This window comes from Bufo bufo, chromosome 5 (assembly GCF_905171765.1).
Source record: "Bufo bufo chromosome 5, aBufBuf1.1, whole genome shotgun sequence".
NCBI classification, from domain to species: Eukaryota; Metazoa; Chordata; class Amphibia; order Anura; family Bufonidae; genus Bufo; species Bufo bufo.
This window is the reverse complement of record NC_053393.1, coordinates 542,373,364-542,399,067: the sequence shown is the minus strand read 5'-3', so window position 1 is coordinate 542,399,067 and position 25,704 is coordinate 542,373,364. Positions and strand designations below refer to the sequence as shown.

Sequence of the window (25,704 nt, the reverse complement as noted above, 5' to 3'; positions counted from 1 at the left end):
CCTATATAAAATATTTATTGGCTCTAGGCGGCGGTTTGTGGCTCCGGAGCGGCCTGTAGCGCTGATCTATAGGCGGGTTTGAGGTCGGGGGGTCTCTGGTTCTGGGGTCAGGCAGCTTTCAGCTTCTCGTTCTTCTTCCTCCTCTATGGCCAGAACTCGCTCCCTCTCCTTGATGAGCTGAACTCCGCAGTACGTCACAAACCAGATGGACAGGGTGCTGCCTGGGAAGCCTGGATCAGAGAGGACGCCGAATGTCAGGGGTCACATCTACCAAAGCCCCCATTAGCCACCGACCACTGGACCATTTTGTTCCTGAGTTACATCCCATATTATACTCCAGAGCTGCGCTCACAATTCTGCTGGTGCAGTCACTGTGTACATACATTACATTTTGTTCCTGAGTTACATCCCATATTATACTCCAGAGCTGCGCTTACAATTCTGCTGGTGCAGTCACTGTGTACATACATTACATTTTGTTCCTGAGTTACATCCTGTATTATACACCAGAGCTGCACTCACAGGGGATATTTTGGGAAGTGTGGTCTTTACACCAGGCTGTGTATAGTCCATCTGATGTAGGAATAACTATTCCCCTGTATTGTAGGAGTTCAGCTAAACTTTAAAGCAGTGACATATTTAAAATTAGGCACGCAACGTGGCAGGATGTGGGGTGGGGGGGGGGGATGATGCCCAGTGGGGTCCGCCCGAACACCACCACAACAGCACCCGGCTGGGTATCTATAGCGATCTGGTGCTCCCACAGTTAATTATGACACCAGGTACTTATGTCCCTTTTCCTAGATTGCACTGTATCGCCATCCTCAGGACAGAAATGCAGTTGAATATCGCGGCGGGGAACAGCAGATAATGGTCCCTTGCTCCACCGTTCACCCGAAACGCGCTGATCAGCGACTACACCTACTACTGTTTGTTACTTGATACATGTTTTTAATCTACATAATGTTTGGTAATCTTAGCGCCTCATGAATTTGATTCTTTACCCTGTACTCACTGTTCACCCTCACAGGCCGGTAAGGCGGTATGTCCTGACGCAGGTGGGCGCGATTACATCATGCAGCATGTTGACGCCATCAGAAACTGGCCTGCCTGGATCTCAGCGTTTCAGGCCGTAGGCCGCTAGAGCCTTGTGGTCTGCATTGCAGACGATAGGGAAGGGGACTCGGTGAGTATTCGTTTTTTATCCCTATCCTGGCAACTTGGGGACACTGCTTGAGGGAAGGGGGCCACTGTGTGGCACACTACTTGCGGGTGGCACTGTGGCGACATTATTTGGGGGGCGCTATGGGGACATCACTGGGAGCTACTGTGGGCACATTACTTGCTGAGGCACTGTGGGCACATTACTTGCTGAGGCACTGTGGGGACATTATTTGGGTGGCACTATTAATGGGAAGCCATTGTGGAGCACACTACTTGGGGTGGCACTGTAGGGACTATATTTGGGTGGACATTACTCGGAGGCCACTGTGGGCACATTACTTGTGGTGGCACTTTGGGGACATTATTTGGGGGGCACTGTGGGGGACATTATTCAGGGGGGCACTGTGGGGGACATTACTTGGGGGGGCACTGTGGTGGACATTACTTGGGGGGGCACTGTGGTGGACATTACTTGGGGGGGCACTGTGGTGGACATTACTTGGGGGGGCACTGTGGGGGACATTACTTGGGGGGGCACTGTGGGGACATTACTTGGGGGGCACTGTGGTGGACATTACTTGGGGGGGCACTGTGGGGGACATTACTTTGGGGGGGGGGCACTGTGGTGGACATTACTTGGGGGGGGGCACTGTAGTGAACATTACTTGGGAAAGCACCGTGGGGACATTACTTGAGAAAGCACCATGGGGACATTACTTGTGGGGGGGCACTGTGGTGGACATTACTTGGGGGGGGGCACTGTAGTGAACATTACTTGGGAAAGCACCATGGGGACATTACTTGGGGGGGTCCCTATGGGGAAAATACTTGAGGGGCACTGTAGGGGACATTACTGGGGGCACAGTGGGAGACATTAATGTCAGCACTATAGGGGGCATTAGTGGGGGGCACTAAAGGGTAAATTTTTTAATACTGGGGCACAATAGGGGGTGTTATTACTGATGGAACAGAAAATTACACCGAACAGTGCTCCATAGTGAAGGACCTCAAATAAAGGTGGAGGTAAGTGAGGTGAGTACTGCGCTCACCAGAGAGGGTCGTGCATCCAGGCAAACACTGGGCAACATATGTAAACTCAGCAATCACAGAGATCCGCGGCACCGCCCGACGGTCATCCAGAAGATGCCCAAATATGCAAAAAGTTGTCTGAGATGAGCGCAAGAGTCCAAGGAGAAGATTTATTGCAGTGTGGACACAGTAAAACGCGTTTCAGAGGCGTGCTGCCTCCTTCCTCAGATACCTGGTATATTGCTAGAAGCAGTATAGGGGGTATTATTTATACTAATAATAGGGGGGTATTGTTGCTGGAGTTACTATACAGGCATTATTACTGGGAGCATAATGGAGGGCATTACTACTACCGGGGGCACTATATAGGCAATATTATTAATGGAGGCCTTTTAGGGGGCATTACTACTTCAGCGGTATAGTATTTTTTGCATTGGGGAGCACAATGGGCACACGATTGGTGGTGGCAGCTGGAGGACACTATTGAGGTACCAGGATGGACGGGGACGATGATGGAAAAGTGAGAAATCTAAGATGTCTGTGTGGCAAACTCTGCAGAGGTGATATTTGGCTGAAAGAATTTGTCATAGTGATCTGGGCCAAATGGAGAAGATGAGGAAAAAGAATGTCTTAATTAGAGGAAGAAGTGTTGTATTCTCCTATATGTTTGGTAGTGCTGGCAGGCAGTATGCTGTTGCTAGAGCTGGCTGTGACCCGCAACTCACCTGCTCAGCCCCCAGCTCCATACCTTAGTTGGAAACAACTGGAAGAAGAAGAGGAGGCAGAACATTGCAGCTGGTGCTGGTCACCGAAGAGGAGCAGCTTCTGGGGTAGCATATTGTGCTGCACTGGGGTATTTGGTTCTGCAGCAGGACCAAATACCAAAGTGTAGCACTAAATACTGATGCTTTATGATATTGCTGACCCCGTCTACGTTTGTAAGCCCCACTTACTTGAGTTGACCCCACCTACCCAGGTTGGCCCCAACTTCTGTTGATTTCGGCCAGCCTTCAACATAAGGCCACTTTAAATTCCCAGTCTCTCCCTTTGCCCAAATTTTCTTCAGTGGTGCCCCAGACAGCCGCCACTCCGTCTACCGCTCCCCGCATCCTGGCCCTGATAAGCAGTACTCAGACTTGGCGCATAGGGCGGCACCAGCTATAAGTACAGCCCTGCTTTAAGGAGGCGTCTATTGATAAGCTTGTCGTTTCCGGTACTCACCAGCAGAATTACACTTTCCGCTAATTACCCCTGGCTGGTTATAAATGCCCGGCATTTCTTCTGTGTGGTGTTAGGCTACTTTCACGCTCGCGTTTTGTGTGTGGATCCGTCTTGCATCTGCACAGACGGATCCGCACGAATAATGCAAACGCTTGTATCCGTTAATAACGGATTCGTTTGCATTATTCATTCAACAAAAAAAGTCGGATCCGTCTTGACTTACATTGAAAGTCAATGGGGGACGGATCCGTTTTCAATTGCACCATATTGTGTCAGTGAAAAACGGATCCGTCCCCATTGACTTACATAGGCTACGCATAGTCAGACAGTCACAAAAACGCTGCAAGCTGCGTTTTAGTGACCATCTATAAAACGCAACGGCGGCCAAACTGATGCATTCTGAACGGAACCTTATCCATTCAGAATGTATTGGGGCTTAACTGATCCTTTTTGGGCCACTTGTGAGAGACCTGAAACGGATCTCACAGGCGGACCCAGAAACGCCAGTGTGAAAGTAGCCTTAGAGTGTTACATCACACACACATTGTAACACCTATTATGTGACCATTACCTGTGATGAGGATCCTCTTCGCCACCAGCAAAGCAAACTCCAGACTGTTGAGAGCTAAGACGTTATATAAAATAATAGCCCAGAAGTTTGCGGCTCCGAAAATACCCCTAATTCTTCTGGACATGGACTCCGGCAGCTTAGCCTGAGAGGAGTAAACACAGAAGATAAGGTAGGTGTACACTGGGAATGTATTATAGTAGTTATATACTACACAAGAACAGTATTATAGTAGTTATATTCTTGTACATAGGAGCAGTATTATAGTAGTTATATTCTTGTACATAGGAGGCAGTATTATAGTAGTTATATTCTTGTACATAGGAGCAGTATTATAGTAGTTATATCCTTGTACATAGGAGGCAGTATTATAGTAGTTATATTCTTGTACATAGGAGCAGTATTATAGTAGTTATATTCTTGTACATAGGAGCAGTATTATAGTAGTTATATTCTTGTACATAGGAGTAGTATTATAGTAGTTATATTCTTGTACATAGGAGGCAGTATTATAGTAGTTATATTCTTGTACATAGGAGGCAGTATTATAGTAGTTATATTCTTGTATATAGGAGCAGTATTATAGTAGTTATATTCTTGTACATATGAGCAGTATTATAGTAGTTATATTCTTGTACATAGGAGGCAGTATTATAGTAGTTATATTCTTGTAGATAGGAGCAGTATTATAGTAATATATTCTTGTATATAGGAACAGTATTATAGTAGTTATATTCTTGTACATAGGAGCAGTATTATAGTAGTTATATTCTTGTACATAGGAGCAGTATTATAGTAGTTATATTCTTGTACATAGGAGGCAGTATTATAGTAGTTATATTCTTGTACATAGGAGCAGTATTATAGTAGTTATATTCTTGTACATAGAGGCAGTATTATAGTAGTTATATTCTTGTACATAGGAGCAGTATTATAGTAGTTATATTCTTGTACATAGGAGCAGTATTATAGTAGTTATATTCTTGTACATAGGAGCAGTATTATAGTAGTTATATTCTTGTACATAGGAGTCAGTATTATAGCAGTTATATTCTTGTACATAGGAGCAGTATTATAGTAGTTATATTCTTGTACATAGGAGTCAGTATTATAGTAGTTATATTCTTGTACATAGGAGTCAGTATTATAGTAGTTATATTCTTGTACATAGGAGCAGTATTATAGTAGTTATATTCTTGTACATAGAGCAGTATTTTAGTAGTTATATTCTTGTACATAGGAGGCAGTATTATAGTAGTTATATTCTTGTACATAGGAGTCAGTATTATAGTAGTTATATTCTTGTACATAGGAGCAGTATTATAGTAGTTATATTCCTGTACATAGGAGCAGTATTATAGTAGTTATATTCTTATACATAGGAGCAGTATTATAGTAGTTATATTCTTGTACATAGGAGCAGTATTATAGTAGTTATATTATTGTACATAGGAGCAGTATTATAGTAGTTATATTCTTGTACATAGGAGCAGTATTATAGTAGTTATATTCTTGTACATAGGAGCAGTATTATAGTAGTTATATTCCTGTACATAGGAGCAGTATTATAGTAGTTATATTCTTATACATAGGAGCAGTATTATAGTAGTTATATTCTTGTACATAGGAGCAGTATTATAGTAGTTATATTATTGTACATAGGAGCAGTATTATAGTAGTTATATTCTTGTACATAGGAGCAGTATTATAGTTGTTATATTCTCTTACATAGGAGCAGTATTATAGCAGTTATATTCTTGTACATAGGAGGCAGTATTATAGTTGTTATATTTTCTTACATAGGAGCAGTATTATAGCAGTTATATACTTGTACATAGGAGCAGTATTATAGTAGTTATATTCTTGTACATAGGAGCAGTATTATAGTAGTTATATTCTTGTACATAGGAGCAGTATTATAGTAGTTATATTATTGTACATAGGAGCAGTATTATAGTAGTTATATTCTTGTACATAGGAGCAGTATTATAGTAGTTATATTCTTGTACATAGGAGCAGTATTATAGTAGTTATATTCTTGTACATAGGAGCAGTATTATAGTAGTTATATTCTTGTACATATGAGGCAGTATTATAGCAGTTATATTCTTGTGCATAGGAGGCAGTATTTTAGTAAGGCATGTTCTTTCATATAAGGAACAGGATTGTGTTATTTACATTTTCAGGTAGTAGTGCAGTCACCCCTATGACTTACCTCCAGGCTTGCAAATGGTTTCAGCTGAAAAAACTTTTGGACCCATAACTCAAAATTCAGTCCAAAGCAGTTGCAGACAGACCAGATATAGACAATTTCACATGGCCCAAGCCACAAGGTGGTTACTAAGAATGTGTAGATAGTGGCCAGTAGCTCCTTCTTTATATTATCATGATCTTCTCCTAGATAGTCATAGACATACCTGTGCAGGAAAAGATGGTGTATAATATAATTTTCTACATGCACTAAATATAATTACTTACTCAAGTAAATGAAAAGAAAATAAATATCTGAACATTGTTAGAAACTTTTTAAAGAAGAAAATCTTTTTAATATAATGGATCTGTCGGGTCTCTATGTCTAGGAAACACTGCAGGGGAGGTGCTGAGCTCGGTAATACAGTGAAACCAATTTGAAACGACCACCTAAAATGGAATTCAAGGGTGTTTTAAAGGGGTGATAATGTCAAAGAAGATGGCCTGTATGCATAATCTATTAAATAAAAATCTGTTACAGGAAATCTGATCTGCAAAAGAGGACTCTTCTTCTCAGAGTATTTGTGTTTTCGAGAAATGTTATTAATTATAGTTTCCATTTTTTTAAATTCTAGATTTCAATGGAAAAGGTTGTTCAACTGATGTTAGGATAGAGAGAAAGACTCAGAGTCCTACTTTCCCTACCCTCTCATAGAGAAAGCCTGTGAGTCCTACTTTCCCCACCAACTCATAGAGAAAGCCTGTGAGTCCTACTTCCCCCACCAATTCATAGAGAAAGCCTGTGAGTCCTACTTTTCCCACCATCTCATAGAGAAAGCCTGTGAGTCCTACTTCCCTGACCAATTCATAGAGAAAGCCTGTGAGTCTTACTTCCCCCACCATCTCATAGAGAAAGCATGTGAGTCCTACTTCCCCTACCAATTCATAGAGAAAGCCTGTGAGTCCTACTTTTCCCACCATCTCATAGAGAAAGCCTGTGAGTCCTACTTCCCTGACCAATTCATAGAGAAAGCCTGTGAGTCTTACTTCCCCCACCATCTCATAGAGAAAGCATGTGAGTCCTACTTCCCCTACCAATTCATAGAGAAAGCCTGTAAGTACTACTTTTCCCACCATCTCATAGAGAAAGCCTGTGAGTCCTATTTTTCCCACCAAGTCATAGAGAAAGCCTGTGAGTCCTACTTCCCCCACCAATTCATAGAGAAAGCCTGTGAGTCCTACTTTTCCCACCAAGTCATAGAGAAAGGCTGTGAGTCCTACTTTTCCCACCAGCTCATAGAGAAAGCCTGTGAGTCCTACTTCCCTGACCAATTCATAGAGAAAGCCTGTGAGTCCTACTTCCCCTCCCAATTCATAGAGAAAGCCTGTAAGTACTACTTTTCCCACCATCTCATAGAGAAAGCCTGGGAGTCCTACTTTTCCCACCATCTCATAGAGAAAGCCTGTGAGTCCTACTTTTCCCACCATCTCATAGAGAAAGCCTGTGAGTCCTACTTCCCCCACCAATTCATACAGAAAGCCTGTGAGTCCTACTTTTCCCACCAATTTATAGAGAAAGCCTGTGAGTCCTACTTCCCCCACCAATTCATAGAGAAAGCCTGTGAGTCCTACTTTTCCCACCATCTCATAGAGAAAGCCTGTGAGTCCTATTTTTCCCACCAGCTCATAGAGAAAGCCTATGAGTCCTGCTTACTAGTGCAATAATTATATCAATCTGAAAAACTCAGGATAGACCTCATCTCCTTACCAACCCTTCCACTACATGAGCTACAGCTTTATTAAAGTGATATTACTAATATATCGGGTCAGAGCTGTTATACATAGAGTGCCATGGTAAAGCTCTAGCTGCATGCAGCCCTTTCTAGGCGGAGCTCACTATTGAACTCAATGGCAGTTGTAGAGTGCAATGAGATCCGCCTAGTTGCACCTTCAAGCAAACTCCATGACTGTGTACCAAGTAGCAGGAGAAGCAGTCCATTACTGACCGCAAGGTGAATATAACTAATACTACACCCTATACATTTCACAGTCAGGACCAGTTCAGAACCGATCCAGTTCTGGCTGACACCTCGCTGATACTCACTTGCAGAGCCAGTCATTGATCCCTCTGTCAAAGTGCCTGAAACAGTAAAGGAAATCACCAGTGAACCCAGGAGATCCGAGCACGGTATCATAATAAGGTTATAATGTACGGACCGCGTCACGCTCACTGCCAGCTAAGAATACTGATTAGTGGGTGTAACAGTCGCTTGTGAACACATCTAGTGGATAGCGGTACCGCGGCTTTTTCATCAAATATCATCAAATATCCTTTAAAGGGTGTGTTGCACCTACGTGTGATTGCTGAATTCATGTAGCTCCCGATTTTGCGTACATAGTTCCAAAGCAGACCTATGTGTCTCCATGGTTACAGACTAAAAGCAAACCCTCTATCATGCATTACTTTATTCTCTCCGATACTGTCGGTGGAGGAGTCACACATGACTGCAAGATCAGACTACACCGGGTTGGTTTGTAGTCTGTTACCATGGAGACACATAGGGCTGCATATGAGCTGTGTACTCTGAAAGGTAGATTCTTAAATCAAACTATTTGCAAAGTTCATGATTTAGTTTAGATACATTAAAGCAAAAAAATAAAATAAAATGTTGTTAGCAAAAGTATACACACCCTTTTAACAACCTATATATTTTAAAATGAAGATTAAATATTTTTGACTTAGCAAAAAAAAAAAGTTCATTGCAAAAGTAGACACACCCTTTTAATAACCTATGTATTTTTAAATGAATACGACATATTTTTTTACTTGTTGGCGATGACTTACGTTTCCGCGAAGACGTAGAGCATGGTGATACACTTGGGTGGCTGAGGTGGGTCGAGGTGGTCCAGTCTGGAGATGATGTTTATAACCCCAAACATCACGGCGGCTTTCACCCAATCATAGACTAGGTTAGAGTATGCCAGTCCGGCTGCCAATGAAATTTATAGCACGGTGTTATAGAATATAATCTCCACAATGAAATGGCGCCGCTGTGGCTCATTCAGTCTCAGGGTGCCGAGACCCTCACCAATCGGAAAGTGATGAAATATTGTGGTGATATCTTTTTTGTAGGAAGGAATCACCCTGTACATTTTTTAAATTCTGACTGCCTACATCCACCACTAGGGGGAGCTTACTGCATACTGAATTATAAAGCTCCCGTAGAGGCCAGAAACCTTTGCTCTGGGCGCACTGAAAGTCCACAAATAGGACAAAAATATCTACATTGTAGATTTAGATCCAAAAATGTACAAACCCAGAGACCAGTCCGACACTTTCTTCAGCAACTTCAAGTCTGACGGTATGGAGAGAATGTAGAGGAAGTGGAAGAAGACGTCCACGAGGAGTATGACCAGCATGTGGCTCACGGCCTGGACGCGGATGTTCCACATCTCGTTCTCTTTACGGGTCACGGCCCTGGTGTGCACCTGGGATGGGAAGACAGAAAGCAGGAAAAGAAACACTTTCCGTAAAATTTTTGAAAAAATTAACTTTCACCTTCTAAAGGAAGAAATCGGGAAGGGGGCACATATTTTCGCACCCCACCTATATAAGTGGGTGGGGCTTTTTACCACCTGGTCTCACCTGCTCATTAAACCGGTCAAAGGTCATAATGGGTCCGAAAAAGAAGAACGGGAGGTAGAAGTTGTACTTGAGGAGTTGGGTGGGGGAGTAAAACCCCTCTTTTCTGTCGCAGGTCTCCAGGGCGAAGCTCATGCAGCGCAGGATGGTGAAGCCGCTGCCCCCGTAGAAGAGGATTTCCTGGAGGCTGAAGGTCCCCGAGACAAAACCGTTCTGTAGAAAACACAATACGTCGATTAGTCGCCGACTGGAGCCGATCACCACTTTTATAGCAATACCTGTTATCACCACTAGAGGGCAATCAGTTCCATGTACAGCTGTATACAGATTGCCCCCTAGTGGTAGGAACAGAAGGCAAATATTTTGCAGATTTTTCCTACAATCAAAAATAGTTTCTTTGTAATTTTGTGAAAAATTGATGGAAGGTTTGCAGTGTTTTGTAACGTCCACGCTTGTACACTCATCTTTATATTTAACTATATAAAAAATCCTGTGCTGACATTTTAAAAATATATCTTTATAGACTGGACAAAGGGTGGCATTATAATATTGTAGCTGCCTGTAGTCACCAGTAGAGGGAGCTCAAGAGTTCACTGCATTCAGCTAATGCATGGAATTCATTAACAGAGCGGTGTGCAGTGAGCTCCCTCTAGTGGTGACAGCAGGAAGCCACTATGTTACGATGTAACTGTCTACGCAGGTGATTCGGAGCTGTGTATCAGTAGCCTCCTTAGTATTCACTATGGCTTCATGTACTCCTGCATGTAGTGGAGGCCTTCAGTAGTGCCACAAATACCAGCATGCCTCTGTGTTTTACAATAGCGTAACTAGTACACCACTGCAATACCCGAATGTTCATAGCTCCACCTAGTGGTGGCTGCAGGCAGTCAGAATATTATCATTCATCCCTATGACTATACAGGAGGTTGCAGACCTGTAAAGAATTTATAACCCTCTTCTTGCAGCCCCGGACCCTCTGACCCTGGCTGATGGGGCATGCTGGGATTTGTAGTGCTAAAGGCCCAGCGTTCTTTTCGGAAAGCCTTTTTGACTCATCGCTGCTCCTATAGCTCAGAAAACATACTTGCCAAGAGCTGAAAGGTTCCACTTTGAAGGTTGCGAGACTGCACAGCCCGGCGACAAAGCAGAGCCACTTCTGTTTTACCAGCGACACGGTGTAGAGGATGACGCAGTGCGACAGGATCAGCATCAGGTAGTTACTACCCATGATCGTCAGGACAGTCAACATCCCATAGAGCATGTAAACCCAGGACCTGTGCTGTGAGTGGGCAAAAACAACACACAACGTCAAAACAGCAGCACAGAGGATTTCAGCTGAGAGGTTGGGGAAAGAGCAGGAGGCTGCTGTCCATTCATATTATGATGTGAGGGATGGCCGCGTGTGGGAGGTAAAAGAGAATGGAGGAGGCAACAGACTGAGAGTCATGTAGTGGATGGAGCAGGGTCTAACCCAGCAGCACAGAGTATTTCAGGATAGGAGTCTGCTAGTCTTGTGGGAGGCCACCGGCTGAGAGGTAGTGGAAGCAGCAGGGTCCCCAGCAGCACAGAGTATTTCAGGAGAGGAGTGTGCTAGTCTTGTGGGTGGCAACAGACTGTGAGTCATAGAGCGGAGGGAGCAGGATCTAACCCAGTAGCACAGAGTATTTCAGGAGAGGAGTGTGCTCATCTTGTGGGAGGCCACAGACAGTTAGTGGAAGGGGCAGGGTCACCAGCAGCACAGAGTATTTCAGGAGAGGAGTGTGCTAGTCTTGTGGGAGGCCACAGACAGTAAGTGGAAGGGGCAGAGTCACCAGCAGCACAGAGTATTTCAGGAGAGGAGTGTGCTAGTCTTGTGGGAGGCCACAGACAGTAAGTGGAAGGGGCAGAGTCACCAGCAGCACAAAGTATTTCAGGAGAGGAGTGTGCTAGTCTTGTGGGAGGCCACAGGCTGAGAGTTAGGGCCCATTCAGACTTCCGTAGTGCTTTCCACAATTTGTAGACCGCACATTGCCGCAACCATAATAGAAAATGCCTATTCTTGTCCGCGGACAAGAATAGGACATGCTCTTTTTATTATTTTTTTAAAAAAAATTTGCGGGGCTGCGGAGGGAACCAATCCACACCCGTTCCTCAAAATTGCAGAACGGACGCAAACTCATTCATACGGCCGTCTGAATGAGCCCTTAGGGGAAGCTGCAGGGTCACCAGCAGCACAGAGTATTTCAGGACAGGAATGTGCTAGACTTGTGGGAGGTCACAGGCAGGGCTTCTCCTTGCAGCACAGAGCATTTCAGGACATGTGTGTGCTAATCTTGAGGGACGGTCAAGGGAGCTACCGCTAGGGGGAGCCTGCTGCATATTTCTGCCTGCAGTGAGCGCCCTCTAGTGGCAGCAGATTTTTTTAATCACGGAGCAGTACGGCTGTGAGAAGGGAACGAGGGGATTTCAGAAAAGTAATGGAGGCTTTATGGCTTTGGTGTTGTGGGGGTGTGGCCTGTTCTTGTGGGAGGAGTTTATACAGTCAGACATATCTGCAGTGCCCCTTGTAGTATAACGTAGCCCCAACCACAGATTGTGGGCGTCTAATGGCTGAGCATCATGTGATCCTGTGCTATGGACCCCGATATTGAGGACCCTTCCCATATACAGACACCCACCTGAGGGATGAGGAGGGAGAACATCTTGGCGAAGATGACGTGTCCACTAAGGGCAAAAATGATGTAATTTCTGAAGGTGGTGAACCACATGACCCACTCGAAGTCCGCGACGTCCTGCAACAATCAGATGGTCTCACTCCAGGACGCACAAAGACGGCACCACATTATAAGGGTTTCCAAGTCAAGATTGGATTTTTTTTTCTTAAAGTAGCGCCACCTCTGTCCGCAGGCCGTGTCTGGTATTGCAGTTCACTGAAGTGAATGGGGGGAATTGCAGTACCACATACAACCTGTGGACAGGGGTGGTGCAAGCAATGCAAAATCAGGAGCCTGGGAAAGCTGAGTGACATCCCCAGCAATGGCGCACATTCCTGTAGTGGACACCCAGCTTTCTCAGGATCCAGAATGGAATATCTAGCTTATGCCTCAGCCTATAGTCATACGTCCTCTGCTTCCATATTCCTATTCGTCACAGCCGCCATATTGGTTGTCACTCAGCTTTCCAGGAAGCAGATTTTTAGTGAATGACTGCAGAAAGAAACTAAAAAGGACATTACAAAGGATTTCTAAACAGAACATGTCACAGGCTACAAGGCCACTAGGTGGCGCTGCTACTATTGCTGCCAGCGTCAACTATTACAGCCGCTCACCATTTTCCTCCCAAAGTAATACCAGCCGGATCTCACATTTTCTTTGAATGTCTTCCGATTCATGTTATCTGTAAGACAAAAAGATGTCATATATAGTATACAGTATAATATAGTGTATAGTGTAATATAGTATACAGAATAATATAGTGTATAGTGTAATATAGTATACAGAATAATATAGTGTATAGTGTAATATAGTATACAGAATAATATAGTGTATAGTGTAATATAGTATACAGAATAATATAGTGTATAGTGTAATATAGTATACAGTGTAATATAGTGTATAGTGTAATATAGTATACAGAATAATATAGTGTATAGTGTAATATAGTATACAGAATAATATAGTGTATAGTGTAATATAGTATACAGTGTAATATAGTGTATAGTGTAATATAGTATACAGTGTAATATAGTGTATAGTGTAATATAGTATACAGAATAATATAGTGTATAGTGTAATATAGTATACAGTGTAATATAGTGTATAGTGTAATATAGTATACAGTGTAATATAGTGTATAGTGTAATATAGTATACAGTGTAATATAGTGTATAGTGTAATATAGTATACAGAATAATATAGTGTATAGTGTAATATAGTATACAGAATAATATAGTGTATAGTGTAATATAGTATACAGAATAATATAGTGTATAGTGTAATATAGTATACAGTGTAATATAGTGTATAGTGTAATATAGTATACAGTGTAATATAGTGTATAGTGTAATATAGTATACAGAATAATATAGTGTATAGTGTAATATAGTATACAGAATAATATAGTGTATAGTGTAATATAGTATACAGAATAATATAGTGTATAGTGTAATATAGTATACAGAATAATATAGTGTATAGTGTAATATAGTATACAGAATAATATAGTGTATAGTGTAATATAGTATACAGAATAATATAGTGTATAGTGTAATATAGTATACAGAATAATATAGTGTATAGTGTAATATAGTATACAGAATAATATAGTGTATAGTGTAATATAGTATACAGAATAATATAGTGTATAGTGTAATATAGTATACAGAATAATATAGTGTATAGTGTAATATAGTATACAGTGTAATATAGTGTATAGTGTAATATAGTATACAGTGTAATATAGTGTATAGTGTAATATAGTATACAGAATAATATAGTGTATAGTGTAATATAGTATACAGAATAATATAGTGTATAGTGTAATATAGTATACAGAGTAATATAGTGTATAGTGTAATATAGTATACAGAATAATATAGTGTATAGTGTAATATAGTATACAGAATAATATAGTGTATAGTGTAATATAGTATACAGTGTAATATAGTGTATAGTGTAATATAGTATACAGAATAATATAGTGTATAGTGTAATATAGTATACAGAGTAATATAGTGTATAGTGTAATATAGTATACAGTGTAATATAGTGTATAGTGTAATATAGTATACAGAATAATATAGTGTATAGTGTAATATAGTATACAGAATAATATAGTGTAATATAGTATACAGTATAATATGGTATATAGTGTAATATAGTATACAGAATAATATAGTGTAATATAGTATACAGTATAATATGGTATATAATGTAATATAGTATACAGTATAAGATAGCATATAGTGTAATACGGTATACAGAATAATACAGTATATAGTGTAATATATTATATAGTATTATATGGCATGTAGTATAATATAGTATATAGTGTAATATGGTACACAGTTTAATATAGCATATAGGGTAATAGAGTATACAGTACAATATACAGTAGTATACAGTATAATACAGTATATAGTGTAATATAGAGGAGTGGCAGAGCAGGAGAGGTAAGTTAAATTATGTATTTATTTTAAAGTCTAATCTGAGCTCTAATATGGGGTGGTCTGACATGGAGGTCTAATGGTGGTCTGACATGGAGGTCTAATGGGGGTCTGACATGGAGGTCTAATGGTGGTCTGACATGGAGGTCTAATGGGGGTCTGACATGGAGGTCTAATGGGGGTCTGACATGGAGGTCTAATGGGGGTCTGACATGGAGGTCTAATGGGGGTCTGACATGGAGGTCTAATGGGGGTCTGACATGGAGGTCTAATGGGGGTCTGACATGGAGGTCTAATGGGGGTCTGACATGGAGGTCTAATGGTGGTCTGACATGGAGGTCTAATGGTGGTCTGACATGGAGGTCTAATGGGGGTCTGACATGGAGGTCTAATGGGGGTCTGACATGGAGGTCTAATGGGGGTCTGACATGGAGGTCTAATGGGGGTCTGACATGGAGGTCTAATGGGGGTCTGACATGGAGGTCTAATGGGGGTCTGACATGGAGGTCTAATGGGGGTCTGACATGGAGTTCTAATGGGGGTCTGACATGGAGTTCTAATGGGGGTCTGACATGGAGGTCTAATGGGGGTCTGACATGGAGGTCTAATGGGGGTCTGACATGGAGGTCTAATGGGGGTCTGACATAGAGGTCTAATGGGGGTCTGACATGGAGGTCTAATGGTGGTCTGACATGGAGGTCTAATGGGGGTCTGACATGGAGGTCTAATGGGGGTCTGACATGGAGGTCTGACAAGGAGGTCTAATGGGGGTCTGACATGGAGGTCTAATGGGGGTCTGACATGGAGGTCTAATGGGGGTCTGACATGGAGGTCTAATGTTGGTCTGACATGGAGTTCTAATGGGGGTCTGACATGGAGTTCTAATGGGGGTCTGACATGGAGGTCTAATGGGGGTCTGACATGGAGGTCTAATGGGGGTCTGACATGGAGTTCTAATGGGGGTCTGACATGGAGGTCTAATGGGGGTCTGACATGGAGGTCTAATGGGGGTCTGACATGGAGGTCTAATGGGGGTCTGACATGGAGGTCTAATGGGGGTCAGATCTGGGGTCTGATCTGAGGTTCATAGAGGGGGGGTCTCATCTAAAGAACTGATATGGGGGTCTGATATGGGGATCTGATAGGGGGGTCTGATCTGAGGAACTGATAAGGGGGTCTGATCTGAAAGGTAAGGGGGTATTTTTTGTAATGGCGCATATTTTAATGGTATTTTTGTACTGGTGCAACTTATAAGAATAAGTATTAGTACTGGGGGGCTATGGGGTACATCATTACTAATATATGCACAATGGGGGCAATATTACTATTGGGGGCTCTGTTAACATTATGAGCTGTGGCAGTTATTTCTATTGGTGGGACTTTGGGGAGCACTATTACTGTGGGGGGGCACCTGGCACAGTATCAGCTTAGCACAATTATTTTTGGGGGACATTATGTTTACACTATTAGTGTCAGGGACACTGTTCGCTGGGTGCAGTTCTTTTTAGGGCACTGTGTGACAATAATTATTGAAGAGCATTATCTGTGTGGTACTAGAGGATTATCTGTTTCTGCAGTATAGTATTGGGGGGCAGAGTGGGCAGAGTACTGGGGGTGCTCAGAAGGTGGGAGATGGCTGAAAGAAGTCATCATGGGGGTCTGGTCTGAAAGAAGAAGATGAGGAAAAAGAATATCTACATCAGAGGAGACATCACTGGATGTAGGAGGTATGGGGCGCTGTGTTACCCTGTTTTTTTAAAGTATGTCTTTGTAGGGCTGAAAAAAGAGGTTAAGTTGAGAATTTGGCATGGGGGAGGGGGGCCGGGACACAAAGCACTGAGGGGAGAGGGTCCCAAGCTGAACTCTTGCATCGGGCCCATGAGCCTTTAGTTACGGCCCTCAGTATAATATAGCATATAGTGTAATATAGTATACAGTATAATATAGCATATAGTGTAATATAGTATACAGTGTAATATAGCATATAGTGTAATATAGTATACAGTGTAATATAGTATATAGTGTAATATAGTATACAGTATAATATAGTATACAGTGTAATATAGTATATAGTGTAATATAGTATACAGTGTAATATAGCATATAGTGTAATATAGTATACAGTGTAATATAGCATATAGTGTAATATAGTATACAGTGTAATATAGTATATAGTGTAATATAGTATACAGTATAATATAGTATACAGTGTAATATAGTATATAGTGTAATATAGTATACAGTGTAATATAGTGTATAGTGTAATATAGTATACAGTATAATATAGTATACAGTGTAATATAGTATACAGTATAATATAGTATACAGTGTAATATAGTATACAGTGTAATATAGCATATAGTGTAATATAGTATACAGTGTAATATAGTATATAGTGTAATATAGTATACAGTGTAATATAGTATATAGTGTAATATAGTATACAGTGTAATATAGTATATAGTGTAATATAGTATACAGTGTAATATAGTATATAGTGTAATATAGTATACAGTGTAATATAGCATATAGTGTAATATAGTATACAGTGTAATATAGTATACAGTGTAATATAGTATACAGTGTAATATAGTATACAGAATAATATAGTGTATAGTGTAATATAGTATACAGAATAATATAGTGTAATATAGTATACAGTGTAATATAGTATACAGTGTAATATAGTATATAAGCTTATGTACAGAAAAACATTTCAAATTATAGTGAACAAGGATTTATAACACAGATGTAATACCTCGAGACGCTTCAAATATTCCATTCAGGGAGTACACAAGAGCGCAGGTCAGGACCAGAGCGTAGAACCCGAGCTCATAGTGCGGTAATGCCGTCTTTATCCCCATAGTGACAGCAAATCACCTCAGCGAAAGAAATATGGAAATCTAAAAAACAATATAATTAATCAGCTACAAATATACATAGTATTATAGTAGTTATATTCTTGTACATAGGAGCAGTATTATAGTAGTTATATTCTTGTATATAGGAGCAGTATTATAGTAGTTATATTCTTGTACATAGGAGACAGTATTATAGTAGTTATATTCTTGTACATAGGAGCAGTATTATAGTAGTTATATTCTAGTACATAGGAGCAGTATTATAGTAGTTATATTCTTGTACATAGGAGCAGTATTATAGTAGTTATATTCTTGTACATAGGAGCAGTATTATAGTAGTTATATTCTTGTACATAGGAGCAGTATTATAGTAGTTATATTCTTGTACATAGGAGCAGTATTATAGTAGTTATATTCTTGTACATAGGAGCAGTATTATAGTAGTTATATTCTTGTACATAGGAGCAGTATTATAGTAGTTATATTCTTGTACATAGGAGCAGTATTATAGTAGTTATATTCTTGTACATAGGAGCAGTATTATAGTAGTTATATTCTTGTACATAGGAGGCAGTATTATAGTAATTATATTCTTGTACATAGGAGCAGTATTATAGTAGTTATATTCTTGTACATAGGAGGCAGTATTATAGTAGTTATATTCTTGTACATAGGAGGCAGTATTATAGTAGTTATATTCTTGTACATAGGAGCAGTATTATAGTAGTTATATTCTTGTACATAGGAGCAGTATTATAGTAGTTATATTCTTGTATATAGGAGCAGTATTATAGTAGTTATATTCTTGTACATAGGAGGCAGTATTATAGTAATTATATTCTTGTACATAGGAGCAGTATTATAGTAGTTATATTCTTGTACATAGGAGGCAGTATTATAGTAGTTATATTCTTGTACATAGGAGGCAGTATTATAGTAGTTATATTCTTGTACATAGGAGCAGTATTATAGTAGTTATATTCTTGTACATAGGAGGCAGTATTATAGTAGTTATATTCTTGTACATAGGAGGCAGTATTATAGTAGTTATATTCTTGTACATAGGAGCAGTATTATAGTAGTTATATTCTTGTACATAGGAGCAGTATTATAGTAATTATATTCTTGTACATATGAGCTGTATTATAGTAGTTATATTCCTGTACATAGGAGGCAGTATTATAGTAGTTATATTCTTGTACATAGGGGCAGTATTATAGTAGTTATATTCTTGTACATAGGAGGCAGTATTATAGTAGTTATATTCTTGTACATAGGAGCAGTATTATAGTAATTATATTCTTGTACATAGGAGCAGTATTATAGTAGTTATATTCTTGTACATAGGAGCAGTATTATAGTAGTTATATTCTTGTACATAGGAGGCAGTATTATAGTAGTTATATTCTTGTACATAGGAGCAGTATTATAGTAGTTATATTCTTGTACATAGGAGCAGTATTATAGTAGTTATATTCTTGTACATAGGAGCAGTATTATAGTAGTTATATTCTTGTACATAGGAGGCAGTATTATAGTAATTATATTCTTGTACATAGGAGCAGTATTATAGTAGTTATATTCTTGTACATAGGAGGCAGTATTATAGTAGTTATATTCTTGTACATAGGAGGCAGTATTATAGTAGTTATATTCTTGTACATAGGAGCAGTATTATAGTAGTTATATTCTTGTACATAGGAGCAGTATTATAGTAATTATATTCTTGTACATAGGAGCTGTATTATAGTAGTTATATTCCTGTACATAGGAGGCAGTATTATAGTAGTTATATACTTGTACATAGGGGCAGTATTATAGTAGTTATATTCTTGTACATAGGAGGCAGTATTATAGTAGTTATATTCTTGTACATAGGAGCAGTATTATAGTAATTATATTCTTGTACATAGGAGCAGTATTATAGTAGTTATATTCTTGTACATAGGAGCAGTATTATAGTAGTTATATTCTTGTACATAGGAGGCAGTATTATAGTAGTTATATTCTTGTACATAGGAGCAGTATTATAGTAGTTATATTCTTGTACATAGGAGCAGTATTATAGTAGTTATATTCTTGTACATAGGAGCAGTATTATAGTAGTTATATTCTTGTACATAGGAGGCAGTATTATAGTAGTTATATTCTTGTACATAGGAGGCAGTATTATAGTAGTTATATTCTTGTACATAGGGGCAGTATTATAGTAGTTATATTCTTGTACATAGGAGCAGTATTATAGTAGTTATATTCTTGTACATAGGAACAGTATTATAGTAGTTATATTCTTGTACATAGGAGCAGTATTATACTAGTTATATTCTTGTACATAGGAGGCAGTATTATAGTAGTTATATTCTTGTATATAGGAGCAGTATTATAGTAGTTATATTCTTGTACATAGGAGGCAGTATTATAGTAGTTATATTCTTGTATATAGGGGACAGTATTATAGTGGTATTGTAGTAGTATTTTGTTCCACTATGAGGCATATCATAGTGTATAAAATGTATATGGTTACCCGCAGTCTTGGTAGGTTTCCGGCACATTTTACTCGTTTTGCAGATGATACTAGTATTATTTTCATGTCTAGCTCAGTTTATCTGTGACCACTTTCATTCCCTCCCTGTTCTTCACTTGCTCCTGTTCCTTGCTGATAACCTTCATTCCCTCAGGCTGAGCTGACACTAATTGTGGCTGTTGGCGTCAGGTGACAATGACACTGTTATACACATTACTCTACATTCTGTTGTCTGGGTTGCAATTTTTTTTTAGTTTTAATAGTAGGCTGGTAATAAAAGCTCTTCTTTTGACAGTTTACAGAAGGACATTGTATAGGGCTCTATGGGGTAAATCTGCTTGAAGTCGTCTAGAAATTAATCCAGTTATGTATGTATTTCTGTCTATTAATTCATGATTATTATTATTGTCTTTATATTTAGTTTTACAGGAATACATATTGATGCTCTGTCTCAGCAGAATAAAAGGCACTTGATCCTTGGTGCAGGATTATTTCCAGACACATTTGTGCATTCACTTGCAGTCCTCACCCCTCTTAGATATGTATTTTTTTTTCAATCAGTGGCTTCCATTGCACAGTATAGGTGCATTCCAAAACCTTCAGCCGCTCATTTAACAGCTAATATTGATCTCTCAGTGAAAGGACCCCATGCACTTGCTTCCCCCGAAATATGGAAAGGCACTGAAATCTCATATGGGACTGGCAGCGATATTCCAGCACGTATCGGCTTCTCTTTGACAGTCACAGAGAGTGGGAAAGAACTGCAGTGTGCATGTTCGACCGCATTCATTCCGGAGACCCAGGTCTTGTGATTGGTGGAGGTTGCAACATTTGGATCCCCCCCCCCCAATCAAATACTCTTCACCAAGTCTGCAACAAATAACCATGAGGCCCCACTCAACCTCGACCACTTTCAGCAGCAAGTTATCCTTAGGATTGGTTTTCCTAATGAACAGAATGATGTCACAGTGCAGGGATAATAAACACAGTGATGTCACAGTACAGAGATAATACACACAGTGATGTCACAGTACAGGGATAATACACACAGTGATGTCACAGTACAGAGATAATACACACAGTGATGTCACAGTACAGGGATAATACACACAGTGATGTCACAGTACAGGGATAATAAACACAGTGATGTCACAGTACAGGGATAATAAACACAGTGATGTCACAGTACAGAGATAATAAACACAGTGATGTCACGGTACAGAGATAATAAACACAGTGATGTCACAGTACAGAGATAATAAACACAGTGATGTCACGGTACAGAGATAATAAACACAGTGATGTCACAGTACAGGGATAATACACACAGTGATGTCACAGTACAGGGATAATACACACAGTGATGTCACAGTACAGGGATAATACACACAGTGATGTCACAGTACAGAGATAATAAACACAATGATGTCACAGTTCAGGGATAATAAACACAATGATGTCACAGTTCAGGGATAATTTACGCAGTGATGTCACAGTACAGAGATAATAAACACAGTGATGTCACAGTACAGGGATAATACACACAATGATGTCACAGTACAGGGATAATACACACAGTGATGTCACAGTACAGGGATAATACACACAGTGATGTCACAGAACAGGGATAATAAACAGTGATGTCACAGTACAGAGATAATAAACACAGTGATGTCACAGTACAGGGATAATAAACACAGTGATGTCACAGTACAGGGATAATACACACAGTGATGTCACAGTACAGGGATAATACACACAGTGATGTCACAGTACAGGGATAATAAACACAATGATGTCACAGTACAGGGATAATAAACACAGTGATGTCACAGTACAGGGATAATAAACACAATGATGTCACAGTACAAAGATAATACACACAGTGATGTCACAGTACAGGGATAATAAACACAATGATGTCACAGTACAGGGATAATAAACACAGTGATGTCACAGTACAGGGATAATAAACACAGTGATGTCACAGTACAGGGATAATAAACACAGTGATGTCACAGTACAGGGATAATAAACACAGTGATGTCACAGTACAAAGATAATAAACACAGTCATGTCACAGTACAGAGATAATAAACACAGTGATGTCACGGTACAGAGATAATAAACACAGTGATGTCATGGTACAGAGATAATAAACACAGTGATGTCACGGTACAGGGATAATAAACACAGTGACGTCACAGTACAGGGATAATAAACACAGTGATGTCACGGTACAGGGATAATAAACACAGTGATGTCACGGTACAGAGATAATAAACACAGTGATGTCACGGTACAGAGATAATAAACACAGTGATGTCACAGTACAGAGATAATAAACACAGTGATGTCACAGTACAGGGATGATGCACACAGTGATGTCACAGTACAGGGATAATACACACAGTGATGTCACAGTACAGAGATAATAAACACAGTGATGTCACAGTACAGAGATAATAAACACAGTGATGTCACAGTACAGAGATAATAAACACAGTGATGTCACAGTACAGAGATAATAAACACAGTGATGTCACAGTACAGGGATAATACACACAGTGATGTCACAGTACAGAGATAATACACACAGTGATGTCACAGTACAGAGATAATAAACACAGTGATGTCACAGTACAGGGGTAATACACACAGTGATGTCACAGTACAGAGATAATAAACACAGCGATGTCACAGTACAGGGATAATAAACACAGTGATGTCACAGTACAGAGATAATAAACACAGCGATGTCACAGTACAGGGGTAATAAACACAGTGATGTCACGGTACAGAGATAATAAACACTGATGTCACAGTACAGGGATAATAAACACAGCGATGTCACAGTACAGGGATAATAAACACAGTGATGTCACAGTACAGGGATAATAAACACAGTGATGTCACGGTACAGAGATAATAAACACAGTGATGTCACGGTACAGAGATAATAAACACAGTGATGTCACAGTACAGAGATAATAAACACAGTGATGTCACAGTACAGAGATAATACACACAGTGATGTCACAGTACAGAGATAATACACACAGTGATGTCACAGTACAGAGATAATAAACACAGTGATGTCACAGTACAGAGATAATAAACACAGTGATGTCACAGTACAGAGATAATACACACAGTGATATCACAGTACAGAGATAATAAACACAGTGATGTCACAGTACAGGGATAATAAACACAGTGATGTCACATCACAGAGATAATAAACACAGTGATGTCACAGTACAGAGATAATAAACACAGTGATGTCACAGATAAACACAGTGATGTCACAGTACAGGGATAATAAACACAGTGATGTCACAGTACAGAGATAATAAACACTGTGATGTCACAGTACAGGGATAATAAACACAGTGATGTCACAGTACAGGGATAATAAACACAGTGATGTCACATCACAGAGATAATAAACACAGTGATGTCACAGTACAGAGATAATAAACACAGTGATGTCACAGTACAGGGATAATAAACACAGTGATGTCACAGAACAGGGATAATAAACACAGTGATGTCACAGTACAGGGATAAAGCACACAGTGATGTCACAATAGAGAGATAATGAACCCAATGATGTCACTCAGTGCACAGGGTAACCATGGAGATTAATGTGAAATTCAGTTTTCTATGCTTCTTTACAAACATTTCACCACTAACTGCATCTTTTGAGAGAAGATGGGCCCCCTTTAGTTGTTGGGCCCTATAGCAGCTGCCTATGCTTATCACCTATCCTGAATAGTTCTTCTGGTGGGGCAGCAGGAAAGAATATAGCTCCCCCTGGTGGTTGGTGCCACCCTTCTGCCTCCTGTACAGTACACCCTATCGTGTACAGATGCAGAGCTCCAGGGATTCTGCTGTAAGGAGTGCAGTTGGTGGCTCAGGTTACTTATAGCGGGTGTAATGCCAGCTATGCTGGTGGGCAGCATGTTCAGCTGTGTTCTGCATCTCTTTCCATTAATAGATGTCACTGCGGTGCTGGGTGAGTGGAGCATGCAGCAAAACCCACAAAGCCGGTACATACAGATACAATGTATCACCAGCTGATTATTGTGCTACAATGTAACCATAATACTGAAAATCTATTGATCCCAATCTCCTGGGTTAAGGGGAATGGTCTTTGGTTTTCCCAACCTATTGTATTTGTTTTTACTTGAGAAATGTTACAATTATATCAAAGTATCAGTGTGTGACATGTCTATTGTATGTGGATACATTCCTTCTCATGCAATGACATATAGAAAAGCCCTTATAGAGCTTCATGGAATATCCCGGCTATGGAGAAATATCTGCAGTGCACACATCAGTATTCTGCTCCAGTGTAATGTAAAGAACCCCACAGTCCCCATGTGACGGGCTCTGCAATGCAAATCAGGGTACCACACAATGCTTCATTATTGAGGGTCCCCCCCCCCCCTTATTCACTGACCTTGAGGTGCAGAATGTGGGAGCCCAGGACTGATGTAGGCAGGAGATCAGTGTCCAGCAGGGTGAGAGCAGGGGGCAGGCAGGAGCCAGGGATCCATGTGCCCAGGGTGTCAACTGTCTCAAGAAGATCTCACAAGTAAGTTTAGATGGATCTGCTGGCTGTCTGGGAGGATGGTATGAGCTGTGGATGGGATGGTGCAGGGGCCGCCTGTCAGAGCAGCCTGATGCACAATGACTGGAGATGGGGGATCTGGAGGGCTGAAGCAGGGGAGGGTGCACAGGTAGAGGAAGGGGCCACTACAGATATACTGGAGGGTGCACAGGTATAGGAAGGGGCCACTGTACAGATATACTGGAGGGTGCACAGGTAGAGGAAGGGGCCACTGTACAGATATACTGGAGGGTGCACAGGTAGAGGAAGGGGCCACTGTACAGATATACTGGAGGGTGCACAGGTAGAGGAAGGGGCCACTGTACAGATATACTGGAGGGTGCACAGGTAGAGGAAGGGGTCACTGTACAGATATACTGGAGGGTGCACAGGTAGAGGAAGGGGCCACTGTACAGATATACTGGAGGGTGCACAGGTAGAGGAAGGGGCCACTGTACAGATATACTGGAGGGTGCACAGGTAGAGGAAGGGGCCACTGTACAGATATACTGGAGGGTGCACAGGTAGAGGAAGGGGCCACTGTACAGATATACTGGAGGGTGCACAGGTAGAGGAAGGGGCCACTGTACAGATATACTGGAGGGTGCACTGGTAGAGGAAGGGGCCACTACAGATATACTGGAGGGTGCACAGGTAGAGGAAGGGGCCACTACAGATATACTGGAGGGTGCACAGATAAAGGAAGGGGTCACTGTACAGATATACTGGAGGGTGCACAGGTAGAG

General features: G+C 40.6%; 1 protein-coding gene across 1 annotated transcript; it reads right to left on the bottom strand.

Annotated features, from left to right (window-relative positions):
• Positions 1 to 24,963, bottom strand: HHATL (hedgehog acyltransferase like). Its single transcript, XM_040433281.1, has 12 exons — positions 24,809 to 24,963; positions 17,717 to 17,861; positions 13,123 to 13,190; positions 12,473 to 12,586; positions 10,900 to 11,094; positions 9,819 to 10,028; positions 9,490 to 9,661; positions 9,018 to 9,162; positions 8,277 to 8,312; positions 6,198 to 6,399; positions 3,986 to 4,127; positions 1 to 230 (listed from the first exon to the last, which is right to left on the bottom strand). The coding sequence occupies exons 2-12, from the start codon at positions 17,820 to 17,822 to the stop codon at positions 67 to 69; spliced, it is 1,554 nt and encodes a 517-aa protein (XP_040289215.1). The 5' UTR covers positions 17,823 to 17,861; positions 24,809 to 24,963; the 3' UTR covers positions 1 to 66.
• Between the last annotated feature and the right edge of the window lie 741 nt (positions 24,964 to 25,704).

What these genes read in the sequence shown, in the direction of transcription:
- HHATL (XM_040433281.1), bottom strand. Translation starts at nt 17,822, where the DNA reads ATGGGGATAAAGACGGCATTACCGCACTATGAGCTCGGGTTCTACGCT. An exon ending in AATATTTGAAGCGTCTCGAG is followed by an intron (nt 13,191 to 17,716) that starts GTATTACATCTG and finishes TTTGTCTTACAG; the next exon opens with ATAACATGAATCGGAAGACA. An exon ending in AACCATTTGCAAGCCTGGAG is followed by an intron (nt 4,128 to 6,197) that starts GTAAGTCATAGG and finishes TACTCCTCTCAG; the next exon opens with GCTAAGCTGCCGGAGTCCAT.